At 38.9% G+C, this 14276-nt stretch overlaps 2 protein-coding genes across 2 annotated transcripts in view; both read left to right on the top strand.

Annotated features, from left to right (window-relative positions):
* Positions 1–821: 821 nt before the first annotated feature.
* LOC141614774 (receptor-like protein kinase FERONIA) lies at positions 822–2779 on the top strand. Its single transcript, XM_074433521.1, has 2 exons — positions 822–904; positions 1294–2779. Exons 1-2 carry the CDS (start codon positions 822–824, stop codon positions 2705–2707), a joined length of 1497 nt encoding a protein of 498 aa, XP_074289622.1. The 3' UTR covers positions 2708–2779.
* Positions 2780–14028: 11249 nt separating this feature from the next.
* The window catches only part of LOC141612504 (uncharacterized), a 167684-nt gene continuing 167436 nt past the window's right edge, over positions 14029–14276 (top strand). The window contains exon 1 of the mRNA XM_074431302.1: positions 14029–14063. The gene's annotated coding sequence lies outside the window, so the exon portion shown is untranslated. The remainder of the gene's footprint in view (positions 14064–14276) is intronic.

Here is a 14276-nt window from a genome sequence, read left to right as displayed (position 1 = left end):
TTATAGTTTATTAGATGTATAGAGATGTTAATTATTTAACATACAAAAATATAATATAAGTAAGTTATAAATAATTCAAGTTAGATTCCATAATATATAATATTGCATAATTGTTTCGATTTGATTTAATGCATATATGTAATATATTTATATAAATATTTAATCCTCTTAAAATTGCATGTTTAAATAGTAAAAGTAATTTCGTCAGTAAAGAAAAGAATTGTAGTAACATTGGATATAGCTATATGATAGTAATCACTCATTTGAATAGTAAAAGTAATAATATTATCAGCGACGTTAGTGAAAGTGGTAGAAACAACAACGAGAGTAGTGAAATAATCAATATTAATGCGGCAATAGTGAAAGTAACAATAATTATGGCGGGAGTAGTGAAATTATCAATATTAAAGCGGCAGTAGTGAGAGTAACAAGAATTACGGCGGGAGTAGTGAAAGTAACAATGATTACGGACAAGTAGTGAAATGTTATTACTATTGTTTCATTAATAAGAGTAAAATATTAATAGCGGGAGTAGTGAATTTGTCTCAAAATTTATTTCATTGTAATTTTAGGATATGTCATAAAAAAGTATATTAATAATAAATTTATGGTTATCCAACTTTAAGTAATTTTATTTAATGAATAAAAAAATGAATGGTAAGTAGAGGTATTCGCCCGGCACCAATACTAGTTAATTCTAATAATTGGTTGGAGTTGTATCACAAGCGATGCCTTTAACGACACATCACTCCTCATCAATTGTGGGCTTCCGGTGTCCACCCAATCTAAATCCCTCTCCGACGGTCGTGTATGGCAGAGCGATGACGACCCTGATTTCGCTCAGTCTGACCTCAACACCGTCTCAACTAGCTTCTCAGAGAATGCTGATGACCTGCCATACAAAGTAGGTCGGGTATTTTGGTCTGATATCACCTACACCTTCACTCTCACCCCAGGCACTTCGTATATTTGGTCTTTTAATGGTTATAAGGACTATCTTATACGGAGTAGTACTTTTAATGCCATTACTCGAATTATATATAGTATAACACAAAGGGTATATATTGTCAAATACTCATTTATTTGACCAAGACTAACATTGATTGCGTACCATGTAACTGATTCTTTCATACTATGCATTAATTACTCAACTTCATGGAAAGTTAACTCTCAATTTATAATCATACTTCAGAGTACTTGCTACTTACGGAGTATTATATATTGATTTGTTGGTAATACTTGGCTAAATATATATATATTGATTTGTTGCACTTATTCTCTCTGTTTGTCTAGTGTTACAGATATATCGCTGAGTGGGTTGGAGATTTTGAAGTTGAGCGATACAGCAAGAAATCTTGCAGTTCCTAATAACGGTACTAACACAACTTCACTCAATCGAACTCCAACATCTAAAACTTCAATCCGTAAGACTATCATTGTTATTGGAGGTGCCATTGGTGGTTTACTACTAGTTTCTGTTTTTCTATTTGCTTTGTTTCGACGCAGAATACAATATAAGAAGCTATTTACATCGGCCAACTCGTCTAGACCGTCCTTATCAACCGATCTTTGTCGACGTTTCTCGTTGACCCAGATAAGGGTTGCCACTCATGACTTCGATCAGAAATTAATCATAGGCAGGGGTGGTTTTGGAAAGGTGTACAAAGGTTGCATAGATGGTGGAGCCACTGATGTGGCTGTCAAAAGACTAAACTCGACATCCAAACAGGGGGAGCAAGAGTTCCTGACTGAAATTGAGATGCTTTCAAGACTACGCCACAGACACTTGGTGTCCTTGATCGGGTATTGTGACGAAAAGGGAGAGATGATATTGATATACGAGTACATGCCCCGTGGCACCCTTCGCGACCACTTAAATTACAGGGACGCTAAAGAAACGTGCAAAAATGAAGTATTACCATGGAAGCAACGTTTGAAAATTTGCCTGGGATCGGCTCGTGGGCTAGAATATCTCCATGGGGGCAACAAACAGTTGATCATTCATCGTGATGTCAAGTCCACTAATATTTTGCTCGATGACAAGTGGACAGCTAAGGTGTCAGACTTCGGGCTCTCGAAAGTGGGTCCTGCAAGTGACACAAGTGACATAGGAGTGGGCCATGTTAGTACTATTGTTAAAGGCAGCTTTGGGTATTTAGATCCCGAGTATTATCAACGTGGACAATTAACTGAGAAGTCGGATGTTTACTCATTTGGAGTCATGTTATTTGAAGTCCTATGTGCCCGACCCACAGTTAAACTTAACCTTCCTAATGTTCGGGCTTGCTACACAAAAGGGATCCTATACACTGTAGTCGATCCTACTCTAACAGGTCAAATCACATCGGAGTGTCTAAGTAAATTTGGGGAGATTGCAGAGTTGTGTATAAGGGCTAATCGAGATGAACGTCCCTCAATGAGGGACGTAGTATTGAGTTTAGAATTCATGCTAACACTTCAACAAACCGCCGAGAACACAGGTGACGTTAGTCTAATGGTGGATTTTACGATTAGAAGTAATGCTACTTGTGGTGGTGAAAATGGTGCTTCGACAATTTCATTTGGGGAAAATGTTTGCGAAAGCAGAGCAGTTGGTGTTGATACTCAAGGGTCGATTGTGGCTAGTAATACTGTTGTTACAAATTCTCATATGGAGGTCAAGTCGGGTTCAGTCTTTTCTGAGATCTTTGATCTACGGGCTAGATGAAATTTTGCCGTCCGTCCTTGTTAGCCTATATTTTCTATGCATATACAAAAAAAAATCTACTTGCTCTCATAAACTGTAATTATATGTATTATGTAATGATTTTTTTCAACTTGTTTGAATGGATTATGTTGCAGAGATTTCAACGTTGCAACATGATTTTTTCAAATTTTGTCGTCCGTCCCTGGTTGTACTCCCTCCGTCCCGTTTATTTATTTACCTTTGATTAAACATTATGACACGAAGAATTACATTTTGGTTCAGTATAAATCTTTACAATATGATGATGCTTGTGTTAACATATATTTATATAGTAAAATCTAAATAAAATTACAATTATATTTTAGAAGATGATAAACTTTATCCTTTACATAGTATCTGTAATTTATTTTATTTTTTGAGGTATAGTATCTGTAATTTATTTATTAATATCCCTCTTAGTTAATTTCACAAACAAACTAATAAGACGAGTTTAATATGGTATAAAGCAAATGTAAAGAGTTCACTGAAACGGAGGAAGTAAGAAATACGGAGCACTTGTGCGGCAGAAATGAGGGCGCGTCACAAATCTCAATGTGCCACTCGCTCGCGGGACGACAATCCTACGTCGGTTTTTGTGGAGTATTATGTTATTTGAATAATTCTATACTTTTTTGTATTTACTTAATAGTTAGACCCTATTCTTTTGATTTTAAAGTCACTTAATTTAAATTCACTTTACATTCTATAAGTTCAGTTCAGATCAGATCTTATAAGTTCAGTTCAGATCCTATAAGTTCGATTCGATTCGATCCTATAAGTTCACTCGTTCGAGATCCTATAAGTTCAAATCGTTCGATTCGATTCTATAAGTTCGATTCGATTCGGATCGATATAGGACCCTTTTGCACCCTTTTTCCCCTCTATTTTCATGCATTTCGACTCCATTTGAGTCGGTTTTGTACTTCCTTTCTCTAATTTCTTGTCCCGATTCCCTTTACTATGACACTGTGGCCCCATTGCAGAAATTGAGGCGGGAACGGGCGAAATGAAGCTAGGAAGACGGGATTACTAAGCTACGCATGAAAGATGAGGGAAATGATGCTGAGAAGTATTCCCAGCCGGTAGGCCGGCAGCCGGCCAGCCGGCTGGGAGTACGTATATATGTGGAAATGAAGGAAGAAGCAAGGAAGGAGCATCCCCAAATGGTGGTGGCCGGGCGGCTAGCCATACTGGGAAAACACATGAGCTGAGGAAACACAAGAAATGAAGAAAGTTACAGGAATGTCCCAGCCGGTCAAATGACCGGCAGCCGGCCAGCCGGCTGGGAAGTTCCTGTAACTTTAATTAAAAGTTGTCATTTTGAAGCATGAGTAGTCCCAGCCGGCAGGTCGGCAGCCGGTCCACCGGCTGGGAACGCGTATATTAGTGAAATGTGACAAATTGACTTGGAAGCGATGTCCCAGCCGGAAGGCCGGCAGCCGGCCCACCGGCTGGGAATGCATTTATGAAGGATTTGATAATTGGGTGTCCTCCCAGCCGGGTGACCGGCGGCCGGTCTTCTGACCGGCTGGGAGTCTTCTGTAAGTTTCCTAAAAAATTCATTTTTAGCACGTTTTTCCAGCCGGGTGACCGGCGGCCGGTCTCCTGACCGGCTGGGAGTGTCCCGATGCCTAATTTACACGAGAATCACCCCTTTTCATCTCATTATTTCGCATCCTTCCTTCTCTCTTCTCTCACTCTAACCCTAACCCCCCTCCCTCATTCCCACCAACAACCACCCCCTACCACCACCCTACCACCATCAAACCCACAACAACCTCTTTCCTACCCCTAACCCTCCATCAAATCACAAAAAAATGGCCCCAAAGAAAAGAGTGAGAAAGGGGGATTTGGCACTTCAACAAGCGGAGGCGGTGGCGGCGGCGGCGACCGACAGGAGCACCGATCCCGACTTCCCGGATGTCCAATTCACTTCCATCACCATGAAAGGTAAATTTGTTTTATTCAAGAGACGCCCCATTGCCCCCACCCGATTTATTGATAGACAATCCATGCGGGAGTTAGGGCTAGACCAAGTTACTCTTGAATTGTTTGAGGGGGTAGGAATGAAATTGATGTATGGAATACATGAGAAAACCTATGCCCGTCTCACTTGGGAGTTTTTGAGCTCCCTTCGTCTTGACAAGCATCGCCAAACCCAAAAGGTAGCCTTTTTGCATTTACGATTGATGAACAAGGACTACTCCTTGACCCTCCCGACCTTTGCTTCCCATTTTGGGCTTGACACAAGCCCTCCACACAAGGCACCCGAGACCTTTGACCATGGGGCCTTATGGAAGGCTATTACGGGTTTAGATGATGTTCCGGGGGTCAAGAGAGCCGCTAACACTGTCCATAACACGGCTATTCGGGTTTGGCATCGGTTTATGGGGTGGACTGTTTTTGGCCGTGAGGAAAATCACAATTTCTGAACGGAGGAGTTGGAAATTCTCGGCTCTTATCTTCGTTCCAACCCCACTACATTCAAAATTGACATTGCCCACCACTTGGCCCTTACATTGCAAAGACTTAGCAACTCTCCGGCTTCTTCGACGGCAGTTGTCGTGGGTGGACTCATCACCCATTTGATTAAGAGGCTCAATCGGAGAGTCACCTTGAGTGGGATGCGTTATATGATTGGTGATACGATGCTTTTCAAGAACTATATCCACCACAACCTCGGTTGGTTGAAAACCAACCCGAATGATGGCCTTGACTATTGGCAAATTCGGGTGGATGGTGTTGACAGAAATTCTATCCCTCTTCCCAACCCCGACAAGATGAAAGTAGTGCCTAACTCGGAGTATTATTTGCTTGAAATTGAAAACCTTGAAGACCCCTCTATTCCCCAACAAATTAACCCAAATCTTCGGTATACTCGTGGCCGACCTATCATTCCCGCAAGGTCTACCTTGCGGTATGCCACACCTTCTACTCCTTTTGTCCCCGGGCCCTTCCAATAAGGAGAGGGCTCCTCTAGTCACCAACCAATGCAACCACCCCCTCTCCACGCCGACCTCGTTTCCTTCATGGAGGAGATGAAACTTAATATGGCAAGCGCCGCAAGTGAGCGGCATGGGCTTCAACAAAGACTCGACCGGATTTACTACGACCATTCCCTTGGTCAATTCCCGGTTTACGATGACATGATGAGGCACCAATACAAGCACCCCTCCGGCCTTCACCCTTCTTACTATTTATTCCCGGATGGCGGACATCCGGAAGATGGGAGGATCCTTTACGGAGATATTAATTTGCGGCCCGACTACTATAGCGCCCCGGTCTTTCCCACCCCGCCTACAACTCAAGGGGAGGGACATGACACGAGGTGGTTCGGGGGCGCCCCTTCTATCTTCACTGAGGGCGGGTCTAGTGGTGCCGGAGGGAACCCGGAGATGTTTGTCGGCATGAGCTCGGGGATGGAGGATTTTAGTTCGGATGTCGCTTTGAACACGGACGATTTCATCCGTGAGTCCGAGTTCGGGGCGACTCAAGGTGATGGTGATGATGATGATGGAGATGGTGATGGAGACGGTGATGGTGATGACGACTACGAGTAGAGCCTAGTAATGAGGGCCCCACTCCCTCTCTTTCAATCCAAAATGACGAGTATGCCTCTTCCCTTAATCCAAATTACCTCATTCACGTTTAATTTTCCGCATGCATTTAGTTGTTAGCTCATTTAGTTGCATTCATATAGGTTGCATTAGATTTCAATTTGTATTATATTGTTACATTTAGTAATTGCATTCACTTAGCATAAATTGCATTGTAATTTAAATATTACATGTAGAACAGAGCATGCATTGCATTCTTATTCTAAAAATCACAAAAAAAAAATGAAAAAATGACAAAAACCACCAAAAACATGTTAATTTTTTTCCCTAATATGCCCTCCCATGTCTTTAAATAAGTGTGGGGAGGGCCCAAAAAAAAAAATGAGAAAAACCCAAAAACATGTCTGTTCATTTTAATTTCCAATTCCTAACACGTGGAAAATTCTGTTATGGAGAATCATCACGAGCACACTCTCGGTAGGAAAAGAGTTCTATAAGCGACACATGGAGATTGATATTCTTTGTGGTTTGTGTGGGGAGAATCAAGTATGTATGGAGACCGTTGAACATCTATTTCGGGATTGCGAGGTATCGGCCAGGATTTGGGCAGGTTCAGGCTTAGGCATTAGGGTGGACGGTGCAATTACTGCCAACATGACTGACTGGCTCATTGACTGGGTTCGTTATCTTGGGCGTCAGGAGGATGGACAAACGAGAGTCATAAACTTCATTGCTATAATATGGGGTTTATGGACTGTTAGAAATAAGGTCAAGTTCGACGGAATGACTAAGAATCCCCATATCCTAGCGGATTTTTTGTTTGGATTGGTTAGGGACAGGGTACGCATTTTGACTGATCAGTCAGAAGGAAAGGGTATGAAGAGATGTGTTGGAAGGGACTTGGGGGAAATGCCTGAACAAAGAAGGAGGGAGTTACGAAGTGGATGTCCAGTCCAACTAATTGGTAAGCCGGACAGGTGCGATACCATTCGAGTGAAAGTGGATGCTGCGTGGGACCGGACTTATAAGGCGGCCTTTGGATGGGTGGCCTATAATAGCCGGGGGCGAGAATGTAGGCAAAGATAGGTTAAATCTAGAGCTGAATCAGCTTTACAGGCAGAAGCGTTGGGGGTACGGGATGTGCTCTTGTGGGCGAAATCTGAGGGGTGGTTACATTTAGATATCTCGTCGGACTGTCTACAACTCATAAATGCGATCGAAGGAGTCGACAAAGTGGATCATATGATTGCCAGCGTAATGGAAGATATACATGGACTCGCAAGTTCTTTTCATTGTTTATGTTTTACTTTTATTCCGAGACATCTTAATAGTGTAGCGCACGGCTTGGCTAGGCAAGCCATTAAAATGTAGCACCTTTCTTTACAGCTGTCAAAAAAAAAAAAAAAAAAAAAAAACATTTTAATTTCCTCCACACATTTATTTCCATTTGAAGTAATGTAAATAAATAAGTGTGGGGAGGAAATTCATATCTTAAAAACCAACAAAAATATGTCTTTTTAATTTTTCAAAAACAAAAATCAAAAAAATATGTTCATTTCTTTTTGTTATTCACTCCCTATGCTTTTGTCCATTGAGGACAATGTACATTTCAAGTGTGGGGAGGGAAATATCCACTCTTGTGAATATTTGTTTATATTTGTAAATGCTTATAAATTAGATAAAATGCCTAAAAATTGAAAAATTTCTGAAAAATTCAAAAAAATTTGCATTGTATATATATGTTTTGTCTAACCTTTGGCATGGCGCATTGACCACTTGAGGCAAAAAGGAGCTAGAAGACCGCTTGGTATAATCCTTCCTATCTCTTACTCCTTTTACTATTCTTTCTTTTTGGTATCTTGGATATTTTGAAGGAGAATGGGAATTTTGTTGCCTTGAGTGTCTCCTTGGGAGACCGTTTGGATTGTTGGTGTTGATGTGCTGCTAGGATTAGCCAACTTGTTGCACGTTTCATTTCATGTTTGTTTAAATTTCCGCATGCATTTGTTCACATGTAAATATATGTTGTATTTCCTTCATTTTGCATTGAGTTTGTATATAAATTTTTAAGGCAGAACATGGTCAAGGAAGGGAACCAAGTACCCTCATGATGAGCTAATGTGCCCAATTGTGCCTTTCCCCTCCTCGTGACTCGCACCCGTGGCCTTTTAGTTAGCCGAGGAAGGAGGGCTTGACAAATGAGTTTAGACCGATCTTGTGAGACCGAGGGCCGTAGACTAGACCTTTGGCTCGACCTAGCTACTCAAAGGTAAGGGTAGAGCCTCCTAGGGTGGGTACATTCATACCCCGCCCTCATCTAGGTTCGAGAGTAGGTCTCCTCGTGAGGCGTGTCACATCACTACGCATAAGTGTGTCGCATCGTCCTTAGACCATGAAATTGCATTACATTTTTGTGCACATGATATGAAGCAAAAATCAGTTTTTATGAACCTCACTTAGCCAAATAGCCTTGTTTTCTCCCCTACATCGTTCCCCTTTTTGATTCACCCCCTTTGAGCTTAGCCTTTTCATTTGGCAAACCCACCTAAAATAGCTACATTCCCATAACCACCCTTCCTTAATCAAGAATTGGTCGGTTTTTGTAGTTGTGTTGTAGGAGGTGATTTGGGTCGTGACGGTGGATGGCTTGCACGTCCACTAGGGTCGGATTTCGTTGTGAATTTGGTTTTGTACATAAATAAGAGGTTAAAAAATTGTAATGAAAAGCAAAATAGAAAAGTGAAAATGTCGTGAAAAAAAAAAAAAAAATAGTGAGTCATGTTGTATATATGTTATAAAGAAAAGAAAAAGGCAAGCAACACCCCTCCTCATCATTAAATGGGGTAGAAAAAGCCGTTGCTAAATAAAAAGGGCAAATTGATGTTTTTCCAATGATGGGTCGGGTTTACACATTTTTTGCATGGCTTGGAAAATCGAGCCGTTGTTACGGTGTAGACGTTACCACTTGTTGAAATAAAAGGAGTTTTATCAAATTTTTCCTACTTGAGTTGGGTTTATGCAATTTTTGCATAGTTTTGGTCATCATTGCTATGTTAGGGCATAGACGTGTCTCATGTGTTGCAATAAGAGATGGGATGTGATGTGTCGACAATTCTTGATTTGAGCCCCACATGTCCAAATGGTGCTTGCACCAATCCCGTTTCGACCTTCTCCTTAGCCCCGTTTTAACCCTTGCTTCATTTCGTGTGCATTCTACCATTGTTGCATTTCGTAGGACATAGGACGATCTTACACATTAGATTGTGGGCACGTTTTCGCTAGTTGAGTTAGTTGAGTGATTTTGGTTACTATTTTTCACAAAAATCACCCTGTTCTTCATTGAGTGACGAGTGAAAACCGTGAGGATGTCGTTGCCTTGGTCCCCTTAGTCTTGGGCCCTTTGGTTGAATCTTGTGTCGGTTTTGTAATTCTCGGCAGTCTTGCCCTTTCTCCCCTTTCCCCGCTCTCGAATTTGTTTCTTGAGCATTGGTCACGCGAGGGTTGCTTTAGTCACGCTTAGGGGGTTGGCACCTCAATTGGCACTTCTGAGACGGTACTCCCGACCAAGACCGTGTTTTGTTGTTTGAAAAATTCGGCCACTTAGATGAGGAAAGTGGATCATTTTGTTAGATGCATTCTATCTATTGATTACGTGCTTTCATGATGGATGTGTCGAAAGTTTTGTAGCAAGACCCAACTTGCCTTGCAATAGGGCACTCTTCCCTCATAAGTGTCAAATTGCGAGTTGAAGGGGCGTTGAGTGCGCTAATACTCGATCGGCTTAGGTAGTAGTTTAGTTGAGTGATGCTTATATTGTGCATCCACTCTCCATTTCTATCATAATAATGCTTTGTACATTGGTTTTGGGACTTACTCGGGGACGAGTAAGGCTCAAGTGTGGGGAGGTTGATATAGGACCCTTTTGCACCCTTTTTCCCCTCTATTTTCATGCATTTCGACTCCATTTGAGTCGGTTTTGTACTTCCTTTCTCTAATTTCTTGTCCCGATTCCCTTTACTATGACATTGTGGCCCCCTTGCAGAAATTGAGGCGGGAACGGGCGAAATGAAGCTAGGAAGACGGGATTACTAAGCTACGCATGAAAGATGAGGGAAATGATGCTGAGAAGTATTCCCAGCCGGTAGGCCGGCAGCCGGCCAGCCGGCTGGGAGTACGTATATATGTGGAAATGAAGGAAGAAGCAAGGAAGGAGCATCCCCAGCCGGTGGCTCGGCGGCCGGCTAGCCGGCTGGGAAAACACATGAGCTGAGGAAACACAAGAAATGAAGAAAGTTACAGGAATGTCCCAGCCGGTCAAATGACCGGCAGCCGGCCAGCCGGCTGGGAGTTCCCCCAAAGGCTCAAAGTCAAGACCAAAGTCAAAGGCGTCCCAGCCGGTCGACCGGCCAAGACTACCTGATGACTTCCAAAGTTTGTTTAAACTTCCAAAGATCTCCCAGCCGGCCAGAGGACCGGCGGCCGGTTGACCGGCCGGGAGTGCAAATGCGTGTTTCAAAAGCCCATTCCAAATTCTATCATAATCCTTGTGGAAACTATAAATACCCCCTCTTAAACCCTTTTGTACACACAACCCTAGATCCAATTTATTTCCCCTTTCAAGTTTAAAAGTTTGCTAATCTATTGTTAATCTTTCCTTAATTAGAGAAGTTCTTCAATTAATTAGTAATTGAATTTGGGTTTGTAAGAAGATTGAAGGTTCTCCTTCTTTATTATTTCTATCCAAATTCATCTTTTGGTATTGAGTTGGTATTAATTCTCTCCCTATTTTCATTTGTTTACATTTTGTTCTTCCTTTAAGTTTGTTTGATTGTTTATGTTAAATGTGTTATATATTCTTATACAATAATACTATAATTAACCTATTGTTTACTCTATACAATTCCTAGTTTGCAAACAAATCTAATCTAATCTAATACATGTAATTGAGTAGTAATTAACTTAATGTCATACGTGATAGGATATTTTTTTGATATGCTTATTATTATTTAACATTATCTATTTTGTTGAGGTGTTTTGCTAATGTTGGAGACTCTGTAATCGCTCGAAAAAAGCTTCCTTTAATAATATAGACTAGATTTAGTGCCCGTGCGATGCACGGGCCCAAATGTAAAATTCTAAAAAGTAAGTTCTATATGTAATTGACCCTTTCATATTAACACAAATTAAACTCGGTGGGTAATTATAATGCAGCGGGACAAACACTCTAACATAAGTTAGCTTTAAATTTCGAGCTTGATTCAGTACCCACAAAGTGTGTAACTTTTCGAGAACTGCATACATTATTACCCATATATAGTTCCACCTAACTTAACGGGATTGTGAAAACAAAGACGTGTTCCCCCGAACATAATGGGAACATAATGCTTTCAACTAAGGATGAGTATTCAGTATTCATGTAGTTCAACTTATTCAAACACCTAATAAGCCGGATAGTGAAAACGAAAAGCACAATTCTTCAAACTTTACAGTTTGAAGCTAGAGTATGTGTCTTTTAAAAGTAAAAGTAAGGATATTGTTGAGTTTTGATTGGGCGAGGTGAGGATTTTAGCAGTGGAGCCAAGATTTGCATTTGCTCCCCTAACGCGTACTCACCAAGCAAACCTTATACTATATATATAGCAGTTTCAGTAAATTCTATAGTGAGTAAACGTGTTTTCAATCATAATCGTCCTAACTAATGGATAAAGATTGAAATTTGTAAATATAAATATAAATGAGTATACTAAAAAAAGAAACAAATACAATTAAACTCAAATTCACCTACGGTCTGGAACGTGAACACGGAGGAAAGCCTTAATTCGAAGGCACCCGTGCCAGAACTTTAATTTTTAGAAAGGGAAGAGTTGAAGCTTTACATATCTACATGGAGTAATATATAGTTAGGTCTTCAATTTTGTAACTTCCAACTCTTTTGTGCACTCTTTGAATACACATTAGAAAAACCCTAATTATTTTGTGCAAGACCATGATATACATATCTACATAGCATATAGTGAATGAAATAATACAACCATAAACAAACTGTTTGAATGGGCGAGATTTTTAATTTGTCACCACCAGTCATTGTCGATCCTGGTAGTTATGCTATACTCATACTACTTAGCACATAAGATCCATACTCCTTCACTCCATCAATTGTACGTAAATATTAAGCAATCAACCCTCCATAATTAATATCAATACCAAAAAAAAATAGAAGAAAAACCTACATAATGCTACGTATATATATGCATTAAAATGTTTCAACATCAACTTAGCTATAATCCAACACTTTATTAATTCAATTCTCTTGTCGATTTATTTTTCAATAACAGTCAACATATATTAATTACATATGCTTTGAAGAGCTTGTGCAAATTAGTTCAGTAGTTTTATGAAGTTCAACCCTTCAAAATCTCATGGGCAAAAATAAAGTTAAAATCAACCTCATAAGTTAATAATTCGTCAAAGTGTATTTTTATGTCCAGGCTTAAATAATTGTATACATATAAGTCAATAAAATGATAAGAACATTCGTATATCCCAAATTAATTATAAAGAAAGATTACAATAATGTATCTAAAGGAAAAGGATTACAATACAACTTTAGATGTTAACTTTAAAAAGTCTTCTGGTAAAACCTTTCATATAGCCCACAAGAATTGTTCCTCCTAGCACAAGTTACTATTAGCCTTGCAAAATACTTCACATAAGACCGTAAAACATTAAGAACAAAGAGGTTAACCAAACATATCCAAAGCTAAAAGATAGCTACCAATTATTGTGTACAGTATCCAACTTTGTATATTACAATTAAAAGTAACCAACTACATATGATAAAACCTAACGTATAAATTATACATGCCAATGTGTCATGTGAATAATAAATAACTGATGCTCCTCTAGATCCAAATTAATTAAGATCTATTAAAACTCCATAAAAAGTAACATCATCTACATACATTTGTACACAAAAAATCAAAAATTAAAGCATTTATGCTACTTACATTAAAATTTAAACGCAATCCTTACTCGAATAATATATTGATTGCTAGATCACCATCGAAATCATAATATGTGTCAACCTAGACATACAATAAATAAGACATGTTAGAAAATTATTTGACAACAACTTAATTCAAAGCAAAAACAAAGTATTAGCAAATTAAAGCTATTATGCTACATCAAAATTTAAACACAATGTAAACATTAAGATTCAAATAATTAGAAAACACCACAATAATGTCAGAAAACAAAAAATCAGAAACATAAAAATAATTTAACGTGAAACGATAATAGTAATTTTTTGAATGAAATTGTATGTATATATATACACACATTATATTGATGAAGGTAATAGTGTTTGTCTAGGTTTCTATATATTAACATATTAATTAATAATTATAATTAATTAATTATATTTGTTAGACCATGGAACAATCGGACATCACGTTCCGTATTTTAGTAGTTGTGGGATACATTTGATTTTTTTGTATTTACGTCAACTATGGAATACAATAATATCTCCATTAAAATATGAGTTTTTGTTTTAGTTTAGGATTCCGTATTAATTAATTTATTGTTCCATATCTTATTTCAATAATTATTAATTTAGGTATTATCTCTTATTTTATTGGTCGAAAGTTGTTGAATAAACTTGGACTCTCTGTAATCGCTCGAAAAAAGCTTTCTTTATTAGATAGATAGATAGATAGATAGATAGATAGATAGATAGATAGATAGATAGATAGATAGATATTGATTGATTGATTGATTTTATGGCAAAGTTATATTTATGACAGTAAATAAAAAGTCAATATTTATTTATTTCAAAAATTCCCAAACTTACTACCTCAAAGATAGAAAATACTATGTTTATTATTTAAAAAATCATAATTTCCGAATTTTCGTGGATTCTTCGGAAACAAAAAAACTTATAAAAGCACCCCATCGTTGGATTAATGTATTACTCGACGATTCTATGTATGTGGACT

Source organism: Silene latifolia, chromosome 11, assembly GCF_048544455.1.
Source record: "Silene latifolia isolate original U9 population chromosome 11, ASM4854445v1, whole genome shotgun sequence".
NCBI lineage: Eukaryota > Viridiplantae > Streptophyta > Magnoliopsida > Caryophyllales > Caryophyllaceae > Silene > Silene latifolia.
This window is presented reverse-complemented; position numbering and strand designations above follow the sequence as displayed.

Excerpts from the sequence above, each read along its gene's own strand:
- LOC141614774 (XM_074433521.1), top strand. The coding sequence starts at position 822 with ATGACGACCCTGATTTCGCTCAGTCTGACCTCAACACCGTCTCAACTA. Across the intron at positions 905-1,293 it reads CTGATGACCTGCCATACAAA|TGTTACAGATATATCGCTGA; the intron begins GTAGGTCGGGTA and ends CTGTTTGTCTAG.